The sequence below is a fragment of the Podarcis bocagei genome, assembly GCF_964188305.1.
Source record: "Podarcis bocagei genome assembly, chromosome: 3".
In the NCBI taxonomy this organism is placed as follows: domain Eukaryota; kingdom Metazoa; phylum Chordata; class Lepidosauria; order Squamata; family Lacertidae; genus Podarcis; species Podarcis bocagei.
This window is the reverse complement of record NC_138127.1, coordinates 39,607,312-39,630,906: the sequence shown is the minus strand read 5'-3', so window position 1 is coordinate 39,630,906 and position 23,595 is coordinate 39,607,312. Positions and strand designations below refer to the sequence as shown.

The 23,595-nt window shown below is 42.8% G+C and overlaps 2 protein-coding genes across 2 annotated transcripts in view; one reads left to right on the top strand and one right to left on the bottom strand.

Annotated features, from left to right (window-relative positions):
* NT5DC1 (5'-nucleotidase domain containing 1) overlaps positions 1-23,154 on the bottom strand; it is a 150,749-nt gene extending 127,595 nt beyond the window's left edge. The window contains exons 1-6 of the mRNA XM_081186695.1: positions 22,673-23,154; positions 19,193-19,284; positions 18,195-18,266; positions 17,252-17,358; positions 16,741-16,820; positions 14,316-14,397 (exon numbers count right to left, since the gene is read on the bottom strand). Coding sequence (XP_081042821.1) covers positions 14,316-14,397; positions 16,741-16,820; positions 17,252-17,358; positions 18,195-18,266; positions 19,193-19,284; positions 22,673-22,939 — 700 coding nt within the window. The 5' untranslated portion in view covers positions 22,940-23,154. The remainder of the gene's footprint in view (positions 1-14,315; positions 14,398-16,740; positions 16,821-17,251; positions 17,359-18,194; positions 18,267-19,192; positions 19,285-22,672) is intronic.
* COL10A1 (collagen type X alpha 1 chain) lies at positions 2,993-12,933 on the top strand. Its single transcript, XM_081186699.1, has 3 exons — positions 2,993-3,063; positions 3,565-3,724; positions 9,827-12,933. Exons 1-3 carry the CDS (start codon positions 3,058-3,060, stop codon positions 11,689-11,691), a joined length of 2,031 nt encoding a protein of 676 aa, XP_081042825.1. The 5' UTR covers positions 2,993-3,057; the 3' UTR covers positions 11,692-12,933.
* Positions 23,155-23,595: the final 441 nt, after the last annotated feature.

Below are 23,595 nucleotides of genomic sequence, written 5' to 3'. Positions count from 1 at the left end.
GAATAGAGAAAGTTATAAATACAGCATCAACTTTCTGTTAACTGGATCAGCTGACCTAAAATGTGAGCTGAACGTTTTTACCAAGCTTTTGAAAGGCTGAGTAGAACTGGGCCCATCATGCCTGCTTTGGATGGAGATACTACAAAGCTGGTACTGCTACAGAATAAGCCCTGCTTCTGGTCCAATAAATTTGATCAGAGGCCTGGTGGCTGGATTTTTTTTGATGTTGAATGAGTTGGCTGAGTGTGAGCGATTCCCATATTTGAGCTCAAAAAGAAATCTTCCTCCCTTTAGATTGTATAAGGGTGCCAATATTGCCTTGCTCTGTACTGTGGGGTTTTGCCTACAAGTTTTTGGCTATTTATTCCTCAGTCACACAACTTACGGTGCACTCCAGTCTTCACTGCATGAACAGACAAAATTTTAAAAAACCAAACCCTGACATATAATACAGTGTGTTTCTCCCTACCTAGCACGCACTCATCATGCTAACCTTGTCAATAATAAACTGAAAGAGGAGCTAAAAGTGGGATATTGTCTCACTTGCTAAGTCTAGCTGGGGTTAAGCTTTATTTACAAGTACAAGACTTTGGTCAGGTAATCAAATAAGAAAAACAGGTGCATTTTTGAAAGTCAGGTGTTACTACAAATAGCAGTGAAGGCATACAAATAATCCCACAATTCATATGCAAGCCTACAATAGAAATATATTTATGTCAGACACCAAGACTCATTCCAAGGAAAGGAGTGGGATAATGGTCAACATAGTTTTGTGTACTTTCTCCTTCCTTCATCAAACATATGTGACCACACAGAGGCTAGTCAATCTTTTTGCTAGGAGTAAGCTATAAAAAAACACTATTGAAACTAAGAAGCAAAAATACAAACATACAATACCAATTATTTGTCTCTTCAATTTACAGTCGTACTTTGGTTCTTGAACGGAATCCATTCTGGAAGTCCATTTGACTTCCGAAAACATCTGAAAACCAAGGAGTGGCTTCCGATCAATCGGAAGCTGCGTACCTCGCGTTGGATATTCGGCTTCCAAAAAACGTTCAGAAACCGGAACACTCACTTCCGGGTTTACAGCATTCGGGAGCTAAAACATTCGAGTCACAAAGCGTTCGAGAACCAAGGTACGACTATACTGGCACTAACAGCCCAAACATTTCAGTTTCTTTGTAATGTAAATAGGCAACAAGTAGCAGATCTAGGATACAGTTTGTTGCCATACTGACCCTTCATGCCAGTAACTACAGTAGCTGCAATTACACCAATGTCAAGTAACAGATGAATGGCAGACTGTGAATGCTGCAGTTAGCACAGACCCCCTACTATCCTGCCATCCACCGAGTGTCATGTTTGCACATGGGCCTATCTACAGACCCGATTGCATGTAGCCCCAATTGCACATCTGTAACCACATATTTGGTGGGCTGAAATCACAGTTTGAGCTCACACGTGTAAACTTTTTTTGCAAAAGTGGCAGCTAGTGCATACCAGGTGCACCAAGGGGAAAAGATCAGCTGTAGCAATAATAGTATCCAGACTATTTAGTGGGGAACCAAATCTCTGATTCAGAATGGGTAAGAATGTTCATAATAAACTACAGAGAACCAGAACTACTAATGCAGGCCCACTGCAAAGATATAGGATCATCCATACCCCCAAAACATGTAGCACAAGCTTGTGTGTGTGCTGAAAGAACATTAACTAAAATAAGGTCATATTTCAAGTTCATAGGGGCACTTAAATGTGTACATGGAACTCCTGGCACACAACATGTTCCATCCAGTGAAGGAAATGCATACCTGGAATGGAACACATACATGAAACTACTTCCTCCATTGAAATGGAAGGTGCAGTGCTTCCAAGCAGAACACATCAGAGTTCTGATGCTCAAAAGAAATGTTCTATCAATTATGTGCAGTTGCACACATAAACATTAGGTTTACCCGGCTTCCATGATTTAGAATAGTTGTTGCTGTTGTTTCTGCAACCAAAAGCTGATGGAGGAAACAGAGGCAGGCACAGGAGGAGGGGAGGAATGGAAGCATTTTTTTAAATTATTTTTTTGCAGCCGGGTAAGATAGAAACTGGCTCCATTCAACTTAAAGCTGAGATCCTCAAGACAGTGAATCATCTGGCAGGAGATTCTGGGTGGTATTAAACAAAATAAAAGTGCTAGTACAAGGATTACTGTTAGCACAACGGGACTTCCCCCATCTCTTCCCCACTCTAACACCATGTGTCATCCCCAAATCTACTCCTGGGAGTTGGGGGGGGGGGAGAATCCCAGAACTCTTTCAGGGAACGTGCGGAGGAAGCAGAGGAGGAGAATATTCTGTTCTACAATAAATAAACCCTGTGCTGATGGAATTAGAGACTAAGTGCTACATTGAATGCAGTCCTCTTCACTTGGCTTAGTACTTCACTAATTATTTGCAATGTTCACTTTTCTTTTTCTTTTACTCTCTCTTTCAAAGAGTCTAAATTTGAGGGTGGTTTTTTTCAAAAGCAGTACATGGGTTTTTGAAAGTAGGGAAAGGAATTAGAGAAACTTTGAGCAGTTCTGGCTTATCTCTAACGTGGCGTAAGCCCTCATGTATTTAGTAGGATTGCTTGTCAAAATAGCCAAGTGAAGAAATCTAGTCTTAGCATGGCTTACCCATTTCTTTGAAACTCTCAATAGGAAAAATAAAAGTTTACCCTTTTCTATTTCAACTCATGTGTTTTCTTACAAGATGACCTGTCTGAGTCCCAGTACAATAAAAGTAAATTCATGAACAGGGAATGGCATCTAAAATAATATTAATAAAAAAAATCCAACCTGACACAACGTGCCTGGCCAAGAAAACTTTCCACCATAATTAGCACTTTCCTGGTTTGAAGGCGGGGCTACAACAGAGTGCAACTTCATGTCAGAAGGCACAAACAGTATAAATAAGTCAGGATGATGCTTGGAACAGCAGCTTCTGCTCTGCACACCTGTGGCAGCAGGACACATGAGGCAAGACTGAAGTCTGCTTTACTGCACATTTGTAATCCTACAACATGCTGGTATGCTGCAATTCCATCTGGCTTGGTTTACAAATACATTTAAGTGGGACAGAGGTTTAGAGGTGCTCATTAATGGCACTTGAGGGTATTCTGGTTACAGTTACTGCAGAAGGCTTCTTGTTGCATATGCATAAGCTTCTGATGGCTACAGCTCCTGAAACAGGAAGACCTAGTTTCTTCTTCTGGGAATTTTAAAAGGCTTGTAGGCATGTAATATTTCAGTACCTAGAAGCTATGTTATTTTCACACACACACAAACACTTTTATAGATCACACCACATGCTGTAGGGAAGGCTGATAATGCAATAAGATGTGACCAGATCTGACACCCAGAATGGCTTCTGATTCAACTTTTTAAACTAAATGATGTCATTTTAACACATGTGTATCGTTGAATCCACAAGCCTGGAAAAGTGTTGAAGCAGAATGCTGTGGGTATGTTTTTATTACAACTCAGTTTTCTGTTATAAGAATTATATTGTACCTTTTTCTTCAATACAGAGTGGATTTGGGAATATGAAGTTACAAATATCTTTTCTGCTGCTGCTGCTCTCCGTGAACATTGTCTACAGCACTGTCTATTATCCTGAACGCTTTAAGGTGCAGTCTAGTGAATCAGTGAAAGGGCCTGCTTTCCTACCATTCGGTGTGAAAAGCCAAGGTAAGTAATGCTTCCTTTTAAAAAATATGGACAGCTTGTAGTTTTGTTCAACATGTTGATTACAGTATATTGTAAATTAAGATAGCTATTATTTTGTAACTGTTGTTTACAGGTACAAAAGGATTAGTTCTGTGAATAAAGGTAAACAGATTTTATTTAAGGTATTTACTAAAATTATCTCTGTAGCACTAGCTGCCTAAGGAACAGCAAGAGCTGTTCACCTGGTTTATAACGTAAGAGTTGTTCTACGTAGCAGAGTCCTGGGAACTGTACTACTTCAGTGAACACAGGGGGGATAGCATGCGTGAAAGCTCTCTGCATAAGATGCTTTCAGTGCAATACACTAAAAAGTAGAATGTCAGAGAGAGAAATTTCCAATGTAGATATACTAGCTTTCCATGAGAAATGAGATTTATCTTATAAGAGGAAAATGTTCAAACCTAATACCTTCCACTTGAATTTTGAACTGATTCACCCTAGGAAGACTGGACCATGTGGTTTTTCTGAGCTTTACATTCACAGGTCAATATGGATACAAAGCTAGTATGAATGACTAAGAGACCTACAACCTACAACTCATACCCAGAAGCAAGATTGTAAACAGGGCTACTCTAGATTATACATATTGCAGAATAAATTTATATATTTTAAAACATTTATATGCTACCATTCAGAGATTCAAGAGAGAACACAATAAATACACAAGTATTAAAAATAACAGAACTTAGTGTTAGAATTAAAAGATCTACCAGTAGGAACAGCCTTATCAAATATACTAGATACGTTGTCAGGATATATCCCACCATGCAAAATATTAACCATGTCAATCATTACTAAACCTTGACAGAAGTTCTAGAAATTTATAGCCGTGAGTTTCATTCATTCAGTTCTTCTTGGTGAGATCTGCTTGTGCTTACACCCATACATGTAAGTGGCTCTGTGGGTAGGCTGGGGCAGTGTGCAGTGGCAATTAAAGTGGTATAAAACCAGCGTAAACAGACATAGGTGTATAGCTACACCTTCCCAGGAATCTTGTTTATTTGATTCAAAAATCCTATTGGCTACAATACACCAAATAATCAAATTCAGAGTAGCAATGCTACTACAAGATCTTAAATTGCAGACAAGAATGAGAAAGAATTCAAGCAATATTTTGGAAGGTTTTACAGATGCAGAATATTGCTTTCTTAACTCTTGAACTGTAATTCCAAGCTCACTTATGGTTGCTTCACCAGATGCATGCTCTGCTTCTTAGAACGGCAGTCATTTTATGTTAGGCAGGGATGGGGAACCTGGGACCCTCCAGAAATTGCTGAGACTCCCTTCAGCCCCAGCCAGCATGACCCATGGACAAGGAAGATAGTGGCAATGTCCAGCAGCATCTGATGGCTCACAGGTTCCTCATACCTTATTTAAGGGAACATCAGAGTTTCAACACATGGACTTTGATGTCCAAATGTCTTATTTTGCAAGTGTCTTGTTCTGCTATGCATGCATGAATTGGGAAGTGGATATATAATCAATCTGTGTCAGAAACGTAGGCCTGGGACTCATATTACCCTTGTGGGATGGAAAGCACTATGAAACTGCTTTCTCCCATACTGCCAGGATCACATGAGAACCATTGAGCTGCAGGGAAGGAGATTTACCCTGTGGCTCCTCCCACTCCAGTATCAACCTTTAAGAAACTGGATTAACTCTGGCATGGAGAAGAGCCTCAAAGGTGGCTCCTCCCAGACTGACTGCTTCTTACCTGGTGACACAGATACAAGCAGTATTGAAGAAGAAGAAGAGTTTGGATTTGATATCCCGCCTTTCACTCCCCTTCAGGAGTCTCAAAGCGGCTAACATTCTCCTTTTCCTTCCTCCCCCACAACAAACACTCTGTGAGGTGAGTGGGGCTGAGAGACTTCAAAGAAGTGTGACTGGCCCAAGGTCACCCAGCAGCTGCATGTGGAGGAGCGGAGACACGAACCCGGTTTCCCAGATTACGTGACTACCGCTCTTAACCACTACACCACATTATTGCTGTTGGGATAATGTTAAGAGCCTACCCTAGATGTGTGAAGTGCCACTTTCTTGGAAAAATATCCAGCTGAAATGAATAACATTCACTTCCTTATAAGTATACTTATAAGGCTTATCTTCCTTTAAATATTGCTTATTTTTGCACAGTATTTTCTTATCTGTGGCATTAAATGTGTATGTGTACACACACAATATTAGTGGCTATGTGATGGAAAGAGTCTATTTAATTACACAGCTAATCAGTCGAAATGTATTAAGTCAAGTGGGAGGAAAAGTCGACCCTTTGCAGCAATCGCATTAATTAACAATAAATAAATAAGTGGGACATTTCCACTTTAAGTGCTATTAAATTCCTGTCTGAAGGCATGCCCACTGAAAAACTTGAGAACTGAGTGTTTTATTATTGGACAGCTTTATAATGTAACTTATACTCAGATATTGTTATCCGAAGAAACTTCAGTAATAATATCCCCATTTATACATATGGGGGATTTAATGACATTTTAGGTATTCGGGGTCACTATGCTTCCCTATAGAACAGTGAATGTCACACATGAGAGATAGCAGTCCTGCTTTTGATTCTGTAAGGACTCATACCACAATGATAAATAGCTCAATCAAGACTCCTTGAGTTTGCAGAGAGCTACTCACTCTGAATATTTAAAGGATTTAAGAATTAAGTTGAAGTTAATGGAAAGACTCTTTACATTCTAGCTAATGGATCTACACAGAGACATCATCAAAAGAGATGAGCTACATTCACCAGATAAAAATGACCAGGCTCTGACTGCTGAGAATTTTTAAGATGCTCTCTAGAGTAGACTACAGACCCTCAAGGAAAAGTCAGAGGTGTTTACCAACATGATGCTGAGACAGAAGTTGAGTCTGCTAGCCCATGGGCTTTTTCACCCATCACATTTCTCAGCAAATCCCTCCTTTCTAATTTGCTAGAAGAAATTAGCTGAACAGGATAATGAGAAACTAAAGACTCTCTGCCAGTGGCAACTTCTTCCTTCTCAGCGTGACGTCAGGCCAAATGCCTCTGAGCTATTCTCAAGTGTCAATCAGAGCCTGGGTAGCTTCTGTTACAGTGGCTATAATGTGTGGCCAGTCTCCAATAATGTTTTTAAGTCTGGTAGATATTCAATAAAATGTATGTTCTAGAGAATGAAGCTCTTTCATTCAATTTACTGCCCTAGGAGAATCTATCTATTTAAGCATCATTTGTGAGAATAGGACTAAAAACACATAGATCAGATTTAGGCAATCTGGATTCCTCAAAGTATTCAGATATTGACTGAATAGATCCTAAACCTGTTCCACAATCCTCCCTGCTGTACACAAACCAGAAAGCATTAAATGAACATTTTAAGCTTAATGGTACCTCACATGCACTTCAGCACTTTGCAGAGGGAAGCTATTTACAAGCTTTCTGGCTTCCTACCTACTTAATCCCAAACAGCCTCTTTGAGGTTTACTCTTGCCAACAGAGCTGCTTGGCTCCTTACTTGCTTACTTCTGCCTTCATTGCCATGCTTCTTTCTTACACTTGGTTATTCTCAACTCTCTCTGTGTTTTGAACTATCAGATAAACCCATGTCACAGGGTGTTTTCAGATGTGGGTTGACATGGAAGTGACCAAATAATGTAAAATGTTTGGGGGGAAATCCTACATTATCCTACATAGCTAATGCATGCTGATGGTTAAATTGTCCTTCCTAATACTGAACCACCAAAGTTTTGCAAAGCTGATCAAATTTATATCCCTGGGCATATTTGTTTGTCGCTTTTATCCATGGAGAATGCAATATCTTAATTGTGAGGTTGTCCCCCTTTCCCAGCAAATAAATAATAGCTGATATAATTCATACAAACTAATCTGACAAACTTTTACAAACTTAGACTTATTTGCATTTCTAATGGTCCCAGTGATCACCATAGTACTGGACTTTGTGATTGGAGGTCTCTCTTGTTCCACAGTACTTCAATTGACACCTTCATTAGCTAATCAAGATTTGTTTTCGGTTTTAAGCTCCATACCCTCTGCTATTATCTGCAACTATGCAAGTTATGGCAATGGAAAAATTAAAACTTCTAATCCATTTTATTTTATTTTATTCTAATCCGTTTTATTTTATTATTTTTTAAAAAAACAACAACAGTGCTTACGTTACAATACTTTGTTTTAATTAGTATCTCCTATGGCTGCACAAAATTCTGCCTGCTCCCAGAGGAAGAAATAGAAAAGGGTTATTACGCAAGAAATTAAATCCCTTTACATGATTTGCTATGGTTAACATATGGTTGAATGGCTCCATCTGCTGGTTTCTAGAACACCATGCAATCATCTAGTTCAGTGTTTCACAAACCTCCCCCGCCCCTGCACAGACCGCTTGGAAACTGCTAACCACAATGACTTTTCTGTCTCTCGTTGTAATGCACTGTGCTAGATGTTATATTCTTAATTTTATTTTTATTGCCGCTTTTGTTTCGCATACGTTGTCATTACAGATTGAATTGCAATACAGTAAGATATTTACAGTAATATACAAATATGACTATTTCTTGAACCACAAATCCCCAGATGCAACAGACTACCAGAATAAAGCTCATGGACCACTGGCGATTCATGAACCACAGTTTGGGAGTCCCGATCTAGTTGCTTAAACATAGCTTTTGCAGCTGCAGTTCTAAAACTACTAAGGAATAGTCCCACTAAAGTCAGCCAAGCTCAAGTTTTCCTTTGTAATGCTATAGTTTCAATCTATTATTAGAAGCAATTTTCTGCAGTGTAGGCAGCAACCCTATAAACACAACTGTGAGGTTGTAAAAACTAGATTTCATATTTGAAGTTTTCATGAATAGACATTAAATCCTCTGCCTCCTTACTTCTTCTGTGAGTAAGCTACATAGAACACATTGGGATTTAAGTCTGAGTAAACATGCATAGAATTGTTTTGCATGTTACTTGATTTATTTGTTCTAGATTGGAAATGGCTCCCACCCTATAACCTCACAAATTATTGTTTTTTCCGTTCAGCAGGACATGAGAAATCTGACATTATGGGGCTTATAGGACCTGCCTTCTTTCTTTACACCAGATAAGATCTCTTAGAAAATACACATTTAATTTCCTGAATTCTTTCTTCCTAGAAAACACATTCCCTCCTCTTCACATTTGTCCTCACATTTCTCTGGGCAAAAACATCCCTATCAGGCAACAAAGGAACATGGATTATTTAAAAACTGTGAATGTACTTTTGTTGCTCTAGATTTTGTTTCTTGGGAAAAACTATTAACAAGCTTCATCCACAATACATATTTCACATATTATGGGAGAACTTTCCAAAATATGAATAGTCCATAAAAATGATGAACAGGTGGCAAACCTAGGCATACCCACATTTGCCAAAACAAAGCATTTAAAAGTATAATTCCTGGAAGGCACCAGGATGAGGAAGGCTGGACTAATCCTAGGAATATTAACCAGAAATTGTAGGGGGAAATGGTGTTAAAGAACAGCAAGTCAGAGAGATGACAGCAAGCAGAACTGAAAGATGACCATAGACTTCATCCCCAGTATTCACATTATTCTGTCAGACTGGAAAATGATACAGTATGATTTCTATGCTATCATCCTCCCCATACCTAGCATTAGACAATTTTCCAAATGTTGGCATGGACACAACCTGTGGCATGCAGTTGAGGGCTTCCCAAATTGCTCTGGTGATATGGGAAAGCAGTACTACTGTAGCAACTCCACCAGCTAAACATGAACCCTGGACCTTGAGGAAGTAGAAAGTGAGGTTCCGGCAGATGCATATCATACATTTAAAGCACATTCAATGGACATGACTTCCCCCTAAGAATCTTGGGAACTGTAGTTTGTCAAGGGTTCTGGGAATTGTAGCTCAGTGAGGGTAAAACTAGTTATTATGAGGAACACCATCTCTGATTCAATCTGAATTAGTGATTACAGGTTTTTAAAGACTTTTTTTTTTAATCCTGACTGCTATTTCTTGAGTCACTTAATTCCTGGAACTTACTAATGTATCATTTTTCTTATTGCTTTAGTTGTCCAGGCAAGGGGCGATCAAGGCCCTTCTGGTCCAGCAGGCCCTCCCGGTCCAAGAGGACTCCCCGGCCCTGCAGGGGCTCCAGGAAAACCAGGATATGGAAGCCCAGGACCTCAGGGGCCACCGGGACCCCAAGGACCCCCAGGACTTTCAACCACTGGAAAGCCAGGTCTTCCAGGTTTGCAAGGAAGGCCAGGGGAAAGAGGACTAACTGGTGAAAAAGGAGATATGGGCCCCGCCGGTCTCCCAGGGCCAAGAGGTCCACCAGGGGCCCCTGGGATTCCTGGTCCAGCTGGGATATCCGTTGCTGGAAAACAAGGGCTGCCAGGGCCACAAGGGCTAAGGGGTGCCCCAGGAGAAAAAGGTGAGCCAGGCATTCCTGGTATCAATGGACAGAAGGGTGAGAGCGGATATGGGGCTCCAGGTCGCCCAGGTGAAAGAGGTCTGCCGGGGCCACAGGGACCTTCAGGCCCTCCAGGCCCAGCAGGGGTAGGAAGGCCTGGGCAAAGAGGATTTCCAGGTGAGCCAGGTATTAAAGGGGAGCGGGGTTTTCCAGGCACCCCAGGCCCAATTGGCACCCCAGGTCCACAAGGCTCTCGTGGGGAACCTGGAGAACCAGGAGTAGGAAAACCTGGACCAAGTGGACCGCCAGGAACACCAGGGATCCCTGGGGCAAAAGGACTTCCAGGTCCCTCTGGCCTTCCTGGGCCTTTTGGTCTCCCAGGATTTGGGAAACCAGGGTTGCCCGGGATGAAGGGACAGAGAGGACCTGAAGGTCTCCCTGGTGCCCCAGGAGAAAAGGGAGAACAAGGACCAGCTGGTGCTCCAGGTGAACCAGGACCACTCGGACCACCTGGGAATGTGGGCCCTCAAGGGCTCAGAGGTGCAGCAGGTGAAAATGGCCTCCCTGGACTCAAGGGTGAGAGAGGCCCTGCAGGTCCAGCAGGATTCCCAGGTGTTAAAGGGGAGAGGGGTCTACCAGGACTGCAGGGGAAATCAGGATACCCAGGGGAGCCAGGACTTACTGGCCCAAAAGGACAACCAGGTTTGCCAGGTCCAAAAGGGGATGCAGGGCATGCTGGGCAACCTGGCCTACCTGGCCCAATGGGATCACCAGGACCTAAGGGAGTGGCAGGATTCAATGGTGAACCAGGCCCTAGAGGACCGCCAGGAATACCTGGTACAAAAGGACCAATTGGTCCTCCAGGTATTCCAGGATTCCCTGGCAGTAAAGGGGAAACGGGTGCACCAGGATTACCGGGCCCAGCTGGTATTGCTGCAAAGGGTTTAGATGGGCCTATGGGACCCCCAGGACCACCAGGCCCCAAAGGCCACAATGGACAGCCTGGTTTGCCAGGTCCTCCAGGTCCACCTGGGCCTCCTGGAGAAGCAGTAATCCCAGGAGGCCAGGCCCTGGCCGGAATACCTGTTATGAAAGCTGGTGAAGTGCAAGGTCTAACTGGCATCCCGGTGTCAGCTTTCACTGCCACTCTTTCCAAAGCTTACCCTGCATCAGCTGCCCCTATCAGATTTGATAAGATCTTGTACAATAGACAACAGCACTACGACCCCAGGTCAGGGATCTTCACTTGCAGGATACCAGGACTTTACTACTTTGCTTACCATGTGCATGTGAAAGGGTCACATGTTTGGGTAGGCCTGTACAAAAATGGCTCGCCCATCATGTACACCTTTGATGAGTACAAGAAAGGCTACCTCGATCAGGCTTCTGGTAGTGCTGTTATTGAGCTCATGGAAAATGACCAAGTCTGGTTGCAGCTGCCCAACAATGAATCGAACGGCCTGTTCTCTTCAGAGTACGTTCACTCCTCCTTCTCAGGTTTCTTATTTGCACAAATATAACATTCTGCCACCCCCAACATATAGTGTCTTAGTATTTGTGTTTCTACTTGTAGATGTCCAGAGGAGACTAGCTGAAGAAAGTGTGAACTCAAAATTAAATTTCAAAGGCAAATGCTACTTTATGTTTTATGCTGTTTTTAAAAGACATTTTAAAGAAGGGGTCGGGAGTCTGTGGCTCTCCAGAATGTTGCTGGATTCCAACTCCCATTAACTCCAGCTAATTGTTAGGGATGATAGGAGATGTAGTCCAACAACATTTGGAGGGCCATATGTTCCTCACTCCTATTTTAAAGGGTGATGTTCACAAACTATAATTATATTTCAGTGCAATACTCAACAATGTATTTAACCTGCCCAAATACTGAGAAATCCCAATTGTAATTGCCGGGATTAGATCTTTAAAATTGTAAGGCTATGGGGTCTTATCATCCACAGAAGTGTAGAAAAGAAGCATTTCTAAAGATCTAATGCTTCTATCCTGACACTACTTACTCTTTAATAATCTGATTAATGATACTGGTTTAAATGAGTTTATTTTCCCCTTGAAGTAGATTCAAAAATAATTAAAAGAGTTAAAAGAGGCTGAACTCATAGGTGAAAGACACTATGGCAACAAAGTTATTTCTTTTGAAATCACAGAGGCTAGCTTATCACAGAAGTGTATTGCGGGTAGGAGTTCACCAGCAAGCTCATACACAAAGTTCATATGAATGTGAGTCCTGCGATTATCACTCACAAATCTAATGTGAAACTACTATAATTAGTCATTAGGAACGATAAAGATTGTCACATTGGTTAATTAGTTAACAATGTGTTAAGTTCTATAAGATAAAATTAAATATAAGGTGCTACAGACTAACTGGAATATTCTGAATAAAATTAGTTAAGCATGGTTAGGTTGTGTCAAAAGTCTCTTCCAAAAGAAAATATACATTCAAATGCTTTTAAATAGTCTCCTCTCCCTTAAATACATAATGGCATTGAGAGAATGATAAATGATGGTGGAGAGGGAAGTATTATTTATGTGTATTAGTTTTACACTATGGTGCTTGTATAATTATTCACTTATTGTACCATCATGAGACCAGTTACATTTTTTAATGTTAATATTTCACCCACACTAAGTTCTTGATTACGTTTTTTTTGTCTGTGTGAAATAAAAATAAATGGTCTTTATTATATTCATTTGACACCAGCATTTTACACTTTGTTCTAAAAATGTCTAGTTGTGTTTGTCAAACGTGATTTTTAAAAGCTGTATTAATAAAAAAGTGAAACCTATTTCTGTTTTGCTTGCCATTATTTAGTACTTTTAAAACTGTTTCTTGGAATCATGGTGTTGTGGCAAAGTCATTGTCATTTTCCCAAATGACTATACTGACAAAAACTTATACATGAAATACATTTTAAAAAAAAATAAAAATCTTACCTGAGAATTTGTTCTATTAAAAAAATATGAGTGGGGCTTTTAGCTACCAGCTACATGGCTGCACTGAAAGCAAAACAAGCCTATCTCTATCTCAGTGGATGCAAGTGCTGTAAGGGGAATCTTGAAGTCAAAGGTACTACTATTCCAGTACCATGCGGCCTAAGTCTTTTAAGGAATCATCTAGATCCACAGAACTTCAAAGGAAGGAGGAAAATCTGCCGTGGAGATATAAGCCCGCAGGTACAAGGCTACGTACAGGTTTTAAGTATAGAAATATAGATACAACTCACTGTCAGCACTGTGCAAAGCTTCAGCATCAATCTCTGAATATAATTTATAATATTGTTACATTTTTTTTGGAACCTGCCCTCAGAAGTGAATTCTGAAATGAGGGTGGGGGTGGGGTGGGAGACACCTGTAATAAATAGAAAGCAGGTAGTCTAGGGATGTCTCTTCTCCCTGTTCACAGTCCACTTAAAAGTCTGGAAGAAGCTATATATGACAGTTACCTCTGGCAAATTTTTCACACACACATCCAGTCAGATTATGTACATCTTACACCATGATATGCTTGAAGAACCATTCCCGCCTCCATGCAATATCATGGGTGAAGAACTCTTGCAGGGCCTCCTGGAACAGACATCACTCAGACCTGACAAACAGGCCTGGCATTAAACACACTGGGTGTTTCCAGCCCCTTAACAACATTGCTGCATGTATTGCTCTGCAGTGAGCTTGACCCTGGTTGGGTTTTAAGCTGGAAACAGACATTCAGAGGGAAACATACAAATTTCCAGTGCTGTGTGAGGGCATTAGGTGGGCATTTGCAAGGGAGAAAAAGGAATGGACCGATTGATGTCTCAAACACAGAACTGGGAAACGCATTTTTGTCGCCAAGCATCTTGTTCCATTCTTAGATGCAAATCTTCTAAGTACAAGTATAACCCTAACTTAACATCACTTAACTATGAATTGATAACTTGGAAGACTTTTATCAGTACAGAAGTGACTTTTAGTGCACTTCTATGCAATGGTTATAGTTCGGTCAAGCTAACCATATATATGGTACTGAATGGGCATATTCAACACTCAGACTACTAACTGCCATGAACTGTCAAATACACAAAGAATAGCATTGTTGTTGTAGTTGTTGTAGTAGTAAAAATACCCATCACATGACAATGAATTTGCTTACCTTTAAAAGCTGAAGTCTTATAATTATGCTGTATGGCAGCAACCATATCCTTCCAAAAGTCATACTTTCGCCTAGGACTATGCTGTAAGCAAGAAAAAAACCCAATAAATCCTTTGAGCTTCCTCAATTAAAAGTCACTCCAAATTTTAACAGAACAATCACTGTGAGTTTCATAAATTAGTGATTTGAAAGGGAACCTGCAGCAACAGCAAAAATGTAGCTTGACAAGACCATGTTCAAAGGCCAGGCAGCAATGCTCCATTCTATGATTTTTTGCTTCATTCCCTCACCCCTGGCTGAGTTACAATACCTCCAAAGCAAATGGCTGTACTTTGCCTGAGGGCCTCTGAACTTTGGAACTCCTTGTCACAAGGAAAACATGGTGGCAAATAATTTAGCAATTTCCAAAGATGGATGAGGCACCAGTAGAACATTATTTCTGTAACTGCCAGCTGATTATTCCAAACTTTGCCTCCATCTGCCTTGGGGTGAATTTTTTGAGAACCACTTGTATAGTCTATTCTGTCACCTCATTCTGCTGTGTGTGTATAGGCCATGCCTGAGAAAGGGAAATGGATGGGGATTTAGATAGGAGTTACAACACAGCTCAGGTTTTAACTCACACTGAAAGGCAATGTCTTGTTTCCTTATCTGTTAACAACCTATCATGAATAAAAATGCAATAATTAATCTTGCGATACTGAAATATACAGATCATTCTGCATCATTTACTGTGTTGCTATTTTGGGTGGGTGGGGGGAATCTTCTACCACAAAATCTGAAACTAAACTGGCAGACTGATGTTATTTACAAAACAGATTAATCACAGGCATCACAGGGGCATGAAAGTGTTTCGGTTTCTGCTCTTCATTTTAACAAATCTGTCTCTTTGCAGTTCAGCTGTTGTAGTAAATTGTTCTCCTTAGTGACATGCCTAAAATTACTTAAAAGCTTTGCTATACAGTAGTGCTTCAACATGGGCCTGCGGAGGCAGCAAACTTTGCATGCCAACCAAAAGTAATACAAACACATTTCTAAACACAGAAGTAGAGTTACAAGGTTTGGAGTGCTCAGTAAACAAACAAACAAACAAACAAACAAACAAAAACATCCCTGTCCGCATGTGCCCCAAACACCAGGAACCAGGCCAAATCCAGGCTGAAGTTCCCTCTCCCCATGACCCTTGCATGTAAAAGAGAGGACACCTTTTTCCACTTCTTAGGCCTACTTTTTCCACCCCAGCTTTCAAAGCACAGGGCGTGCCCTTTCACTGAGCAGAGTGACAGATGCAAGGGACAGATGCCGGGGGTTGGGGCACCCAGTATTGGCTCCAATTTGGGGGGGAGGAACCCTTAGGCAAGGTGCCCTCAGTGGTCCCCCTTTCTTTGTAGGCCTCCCTCCTCCTCTCCAAAGAACTGCTGCCTGTTCACTTGCCCTATCCTTCTGGGCCCAATCTGCACTGTTTCTTTTGTATTGTATTTCTTCTTGTGGATTTTGCTTTTAGGCTTTTATCGGTTGTATTCGCTTTAACTGATTCTAATCTAACTCGCTTTGGTTCACTTCTGTGATGAAAGGAACTGGCAAATATAATTTATAATAACAATGCCAGATGCACCTCTGGGGGGAGGAAATTAAGCCACTTAGGGGTTGCCATAGAGAATGGCCTCTCCTAGGCCGCAAACCCCTAAAGTTACAAACTCAGGCGAGTTCTGTCAGCGTGTTTGCACACGGGGTGAGAGAGGTTCTTGTGGTTTGCCTATGCCCTTCAGTAAAATAAAGGAGAGTAACCACAATGTACATTGCAGATAATGAGAGGCAGTTTGCCTGTTCATTCTGTAAAGCTTTTAGAACAGGTTAACCTAGCCTCAAGACTCCGGACTGAAAACCAAAAGATTCATTTGTCATCCATCAGAGAAAACAGGTGTGAATTTGGAATGCATGTAGGAAGATGGTATTTAAGGGTTTATACAATTCACCATCTGGAAGCAGTGTTGTCTGTCATAGGTAAGGGGCAGGGTAAAGCAGGGGGAGTGGGTGCTTCATCAGAACTGCAACAGGGGAAGAAGAGGGTTTGATTTCCCATCTCCAGCTTCTGCAATCCCAATCTCTAAGGCTGCTATTTGCATCTTAAATATGTGAATGTTGAACATCATGTCTAATTTAGCCCCAAGACCACTACTTGGCCATCTACAGAAGTGACTCCTATGACTGCCATGGTCCAACTTATTCATTGCAATGGAACAGGTATATAAAATTCCATCACAGAAATTAAGTTCCTCTTGCAGCATAATTGTTAAGCAAGCCCACTACATAATACCTAAGCAAGGTGAGGAACAGAAAAAGGAGGAACACAAGGGAGAAAAAGCTCTCATTTAAGCTAACCTGGTCTACAGTCCAGTGAAAAAACACCACTGTTAACACTTACTTTGTTTAAACCATCAATAATCCGTGCACAAAGAAGTGCCCCAGGCAGATCAAAGTAATTGTCATAGGCATAATATTTAGCTGCAGAGAAAAATAAAAGAATTTTATTTGTGTATTGTTTATTAAAAGGATTTTAAACCCACCCTTCATCCAGTGGTTCCAGGGCAGTTTGCAGTATTATTTAAAACAGCAACAATAGTCCAGCAAAATAACAGCAAGCAAAATAATATATAATTAAAATTTCTGACATAAAACACATGAAAGCTGGCCCCTCACACCTTCTTTCAATGTTGAAGACATAAGAAGGCAGAGACAGGCAAGAGGCCACAACATTGGGGGTGCTGCCAGTGGAGAAGCCCTGCTACCCTTTAATCGTATGGATTCCCTCGATGTGAAAGAAACGCAGAACAGTGGCTAAAGATACCAAGAAATCCAGTCACAGATTCCTTCATAAATTTGCATACGTTAGCCAGTGAGGCCCAAGCATCGTTAAATATATATTTCTCTGGTACCTGAACGAGAAACCATTCCACTCATTGTCTTGAAGTGTCGCCATTCCTTCCTTCCATACGTATCTAAGATCTCTTCAGAGGTCATTTGTTTTGTGCCATGGCTTGCCCTGTTTAACATATATATGTACCAAGAATTAAAGGCATGGAGTGATACCCAACATTAATTTTACTGAGAGCAGACCCACTGAATTCACTGGACTTCAACAGCTCAGAAGTTCACCGACATCAATAGGTCTACTCTGAGTATGACTTAGTGGAACATCATTGCATGAATTGTATGAAATATTTCTTCTTCTTTCCAAACAGGAGATTCTAAAAAAATCTGCAATGAGATCTAGTAGTCACTAGCAGATTTATAATTTTTGGACTCAAATTTGGCAATATATATAGACATTATAACACCAAATTTGAGCCACAAAATTATGTTCTTTAGACATTTTTCTTGCTCTTGTCTAATCTTTGGATTTCATTGGACCTGGATTAGACAGGTAGATCATTCCATTTGTCAGTTCCTGTCAAAAATTGCTAATATTTTTAGAGACTTGACAACAGAAGAGGGAATGGGAAGAAAAGCTGAAAATCTAGGTACTGAATTCTTCCTCTGGTGTAAATAATAAATAGTATAGTTTTATTTTACACATTGCTTTCAACTTCAATAATTTTGACAACGTTAAGGAATTAATTAACTTTTATCTGTATTTTGATTGGATTTTTACTTAACTAACTGGAAGAGTTGCTTTGCTACATTCCTCTGACAGGTGAAGGCTATTGGAAACAAGTGTAGGATTTAGATGAGTAAAAGCAATTCATATTGTAGAATTATTATGATCAGTTCACAGAATAGTATGATAGTGCTTTGAAAACAGATTCCTCCCCACCCCACACAAAAATCCACAATTATAGGCGCTTAAGTGCAGCGTTTTCATAAAATAAAATATATTACCTCAAAACAGTTCCATCCTCTGCAAGTTTAAGGAAGTTGCCATCTTCCATATCCAACACCAAGCCTTTAAAGCTACATTTGTTTCACCGATAAGGTAGAGGTGGGGAGCAGAGTGAGAAAGATGATACATTTAAGCTTGTATACATTTAACCTTATATTCCAAATATATACATGCGGTACCGAGTACAGACAGCAACCTTAATAAACTTATGGCAGTAAGAGATACTCAGGGCAATGGAGGGAGATGGGTAGAAAAGTTGGAGAATTTGGTCAGAAATGGGAGCATAAACTGCCACAATACACATGTTCATAAGTCAGGAACTGTTCAGGGATTTTTGTTTTGCAGTCCGCAAACATTATGTAAACAATTGCATTATTTTCTACATTGTTTCTGGCTTCCATCAAAATGCACTGAAATTGGCAAAGTAATTAATTACATGCTGAAGTATGGGCAAATCTATCATCATTCCAAACAACCTAAGAGAAATTGGGTATGTTGAAAAGTCTTCTTGCCAGGCCAGGACCCAGGGCAGGGATGGGGCCCTCCGGAAATCGTTGGAATCTAACTCTCATAAACCCCAACCGGCATTGCCAATGATTGAATATGATGGGTTCTCCAGATGCTGATCTACGGGTTCCCCAACACTTCTCTGGAGGCTGCATAGCCATTTGTGAGAGGAGTCCCCAAGAAAGATTGCCTTTTTGATCTTCGTTAGGCAGTGGCTGGAGGAAAAATAAAGCCATCCAGCCCAATTTTCTAGATGAGAGATTATGGATTCCACAGTGTTACTGAACAAAAGAACCACAGAACCAAGTGGTGAGGATGAGTACCTGAGCAGCAGGAAGTAGGGTTGAGCCAAACAGGACATACCGTACATCCAGGAAAATACTCTAAGTAACCCTTAAAGATATGTATGGGTGTGTGCTTTTAATGCATGCAATTAATGAGCTGACGAGAAGTCTGGAAATAATTATTATTTTTAAACAGAATCACTTACCAGAAATCCCAGCTTTCATGGGATACGTTCAGCAGTTCTTTATCATAACCTTTCTCTTTTACCATGTACTGAGCAAAACTATCATATATAAGCTGCAAATTAAGAGAGAAAGGAAGATGTAACACTACATAAAATTAAATATACTGAGACACTCCAAGATTCCGTCACTTCACACTTTAAAGTTTACCTTATTAGCTGCAGAAGAATGTTCTGCACATAAAAAGGCTAACATTTAGATTAATTCTTAACACTCACATTTCTTTACCCTCAAGGTGACATTTTGAGAATGAAGGGTGAAATGTTCTGAAATGTAATCCAGCCTCACCTCAAGGTTTTTCCCCCTCCTTATGTCTCATAGTTACTTCTTTAATGTGAGCAATGCACCCATAGAAAACTACAGTGGTACCTCAGGTTAAGTACTTAATTCATTCCGGAGGTCCGTTCTTAACCTGAAACTGTTCTTAACCTGAAGCACCACTTTAGCTAATGGGGCCTCCTGCTGCCGCCACACCGCCGAAGCACGATTTGTGTTCACATCCTGAAGCAAATTTCTTAACCTGAAGCACTATTTCTGGCTTAGTGGAGTGTGTAACCTGAAGCGTGTGTAACCTGAAGTGTATGTAACCCAAGGTACCACTGTAGTTGAAATATGTGCATGGAAAGAGCTTGAGATGGTCTTCATCACTAGTTGCAATGTTTACATGGTTTGTACCTTGGCAAACTCTTAGAAAAGTGAGATGCAAAATTTTTCAGTAAATACTGCAACTTGTGTTTGAACAATAAACGTGCAGTCTCTCTGTCACTAATGTGCACTCTCTTTCTCTTCCATTGGGAACAATCCTGTTAAGGAAGCCTGCCCTAGGAATTTAGAAGTGTGAGAATAGGGTTCTCTGTCTTCAAACTTCACTTCTCAGGACTCTTCTGGAAGAAGCTATTAAACAGGCATGAAACCAGTTACAATGTCATAAATTAAAGATGCCCATACATTTTACACCAGGATAAAAGTTGAAGGTGAAGTTTTGCTCTGGTTGTATAAAAAAATACTAGATCTCAGGCTTGTTGTAATTGCGCTGGACCCATGAGGAGAAACCAGAGTTCTTCCCACACCAACTTTTATCACAGGTGCTCTAATACAGTGTTTCCCAACCACTGTTCCGCGGCACACTAGTGTGCCGCGAGATGTTGCCTGGAGGGAGGCGGGCGAGTCGGGCGGCGAGAGGCGGGGCGGCGGCAGTGAGGAGAGGCCGCCCAGCGCGGGGCTCTCGCCGTCTGCCTGCCTGGCTGCCTGCGAGCTTGGCGGGCAGCGCCTCCGTCCGCAGCGCCCGCCTCGCGGCTCTCATTCCCTGCCCCTGCCAAAGCTCACCCAGCCAAGCCGCGCTCTCCTTCCTGCCTCGCTTTGCTGCCTCCTCCCCCCCCCACCCCCAAAGCTTGGAGGTTCCCCGGCAGGAAGGAGGGAACTTAATCCTCTCCAAGGGCTGCGGAAAACAGACATGCAAATGGGGACTTGCCAGCTCTTCAAGCGCCGCCGGCTTTCTTCGGGAATTACCGCCCGCCGGTAACGCTGACAGGCCGAGCTGCGGGGCTTGGCAGCGCAGCCGGCAGAGTGTGGGAAAGGGCGGCCGCCACGTGCCGGGCAAGGCGAGACTCGACGGGGAGGACACCGGCAGCAGCGCCCCCCCCAGAAACCCGCTCCGGGCAGGTAATTCACAGAGAGTGGACAGAAGGAAGCCTTAAAGGGCTTCAGCCTCCCAGAGTGGCGGGGAATAATAATAATAATAATAATAATAATAATAATAATAATAATAATAATAATAATAATAATAAAATTGACAGGTGGTGTTTTTCTAGGTGAGGGGGTGGGGACTGTAATAACAAAAAAATCAGCTGTATATCAACCGCTGTTTTGCAATGAGGAATTGCAAATAAGGAAGATCAAAAGGAGAATGTTTTTTGGGGGGGGGACTCTCTTCCTCTTCCTCCTCTCGTTCTTGCTCCTCTTCCTGGCAAAAGGGCTGCTGAGACCCCTTCTCTCTTGGGTGCCGGTGGGTGCTGTGACGTTGACGCTGCTGTGGCAAGTGCCTTTACTTAGCAGAGTGCATTCCCCTTTACACAGGAGGGGAGGGGGGAAAATTGAAACTTACACTTTCGTGCGTCCCTCCCGGCGTGACGCTGCGCGCTGACGTCACGGGGCTGTAATGGTGGTGTGCCTCGAGATTTTTTTCATCAAACAAGTGTGCCTTTGCCCAAAAAAGGTTGGGAAACACTGCTCTAATATCACATGTGCTCTTGAATACCTGCCATTCAAATGAGTTGCACTTCCACAACAGAAATTCCCAGGGGAGAATTTCAAACCTTCATATAAATACTTGAGGATAAAGGGAAAGAGGGGAGGAACAGACATTTGAAGATTGAGGTGTGTGGTGTAGTGGTTAGAATAATGGACTAGGACTTCGAAGTTCAAATCCCCACTGATTCACTAGGTGATCCTGGACCAGTCACTGTTTCTCTGCCTAACCTACCTGACAGGATGTAGTGGGGTGGGGAGTACAATGTAGGCCACCTTGAGCAAGGAGGGACATAAAAATAGTAATAATAATGGATAGCAAGCACAGTAGGCAAAGAGGTTCAGCTTTGTCTGCAGCTTTGTAAATTACCTGGTTTTTTTAAAACAAAAAACAAAACAAAAACAAAAACCAATGTGTTTTCCCCAAGCAAGAAACAAATATATTTCCTTGCACTGGTTATATTATGATTAATGTTTCAGTCTGTTCTGTAACCAGATTTAAGGGCTTTGCCATACATATTTTCAAAGCGTAGTGCATACATTTCTTACATGAATAAAACTTGGAATGGAAACAAAGAAATGTAAGGCACCCGACGTATTCAGCCTCAGGGACATGGGCTGGAAGAAACACAAGGGTGATTCCCCCGCTGGATCCGGGCATCTCTAGCCCCGCATCCTGCACTGACAGCGGCCAGCCAGATGCCTATGTGAAGCAGCTCCCGAGCCCTCTCCCCACCCAACGCATGCCTACTCGGGAGTAAGCTCTACGGAGCCCCGTGGCCCTTCCTTCCGAGTAATAATGAGCAGCATTGCGCGGAAAGACTCCTGCGCGCGTCTGCTCGGAAGGAGGCTCCACTGACTTCAAGGGGCTGACTCTGCCCCTGGGCAGCGAGCAGAAATGCGGCGCCAAAGGACTCCAGGGGGGAGGAGTTTCCCTGCTTCGCCAGCAGGGTCGCGGACCGAGGAGGCCCGCCAAAACCACGCCGCCGCCTCAGCCAAAGAGTCCCCTCCCCGAGACGCCCGCCTCGCCTCCTCCGCCCGCGTCGCAGCGCCGCTCTCGGCCGGCGGTGGCGGAGCGCCCGGCCGAGGCTGCGACGAGGGCGGAGGGAGCGGCGGCGCAGCGGACGAAGAGCGGACGCCGCTCCGGCTGCCCCGGCGCTCGCCTCGCCGTCTCCCCTCGGCTGCCCCTCACTCACCCGGGCGCTCTCGACCAGGTGGTAGCGGCACAGCGTGTGGTCCAGGTCGAAGCCGATCACTTCGCAGGCGGCCAGGGAGAAGGAGGGCCGCGCCATGGCGGAGGAGGAGGAGGCGCACGAGAAGCACGAGGAGAAGCAGCAGCCTCCGCCGCCGCCGCCGCGTCTGCCCTCCACTGCTCCGGGAAGGGAAGCCGCCCGCCGCGGTCCTCCGGCCGCGCCTTCCTGCGGGAACCGAGCCGACTCACGCTGCCGGGGCTCCGGGGGCATCCCGCCGCTTCCGCCCGCCTCCCTGCCCCTTCCTTGGCGCGGCTCCGGCCGGGCCGCCTGCACGCTGCGCCTGTGCCTGACCCTGGACGATCGGGTAGCGAAGTCGTCTTCGGTCCATTCCTTTTTCTTTAAAAAAGCGAAAACATGATTTTTCCTCTGGGACCCTTAAGAGGACTTGGCAAGGAACGCTTGGGCAACGAAAGGCAGGGCTTCCTCTGAAACGAGGGTAAGCCCAGGACGCTGAACTTTCGGCGCTCATTTCGGAACCTTCCGCAGATCTGTCATTACACACTTTCTGTCAAAGCTTTCGCAGCCCGGTGGTTTGTTGCCTATAAGCAGTGCCGGATTTACGTATAAGCTAAACAAGCTATAACTTAGGGCCCCACTGTCTTGGGGGCCCCCCAAAAAATTAAAGGGGGAAAACAATGTACATTTCCAAAATATAAGATAAAAAACAAATAAAACAAAACATATATACAGCAATGCAGTCTCCCCTCTCCCAAAATTGCAAACCCCAGATGTCATTGCAAAGGCAGGGCAACTCAGACCCAGCAACTATTAGACTCAGGGCTAGCCAGTGGGGCCCAATTTGAAGCAGTGGGGGTGCAACTTGAATTTTTTTTTTTTTGTAGGGTCCCAGTTCACAAAGTCTGCAA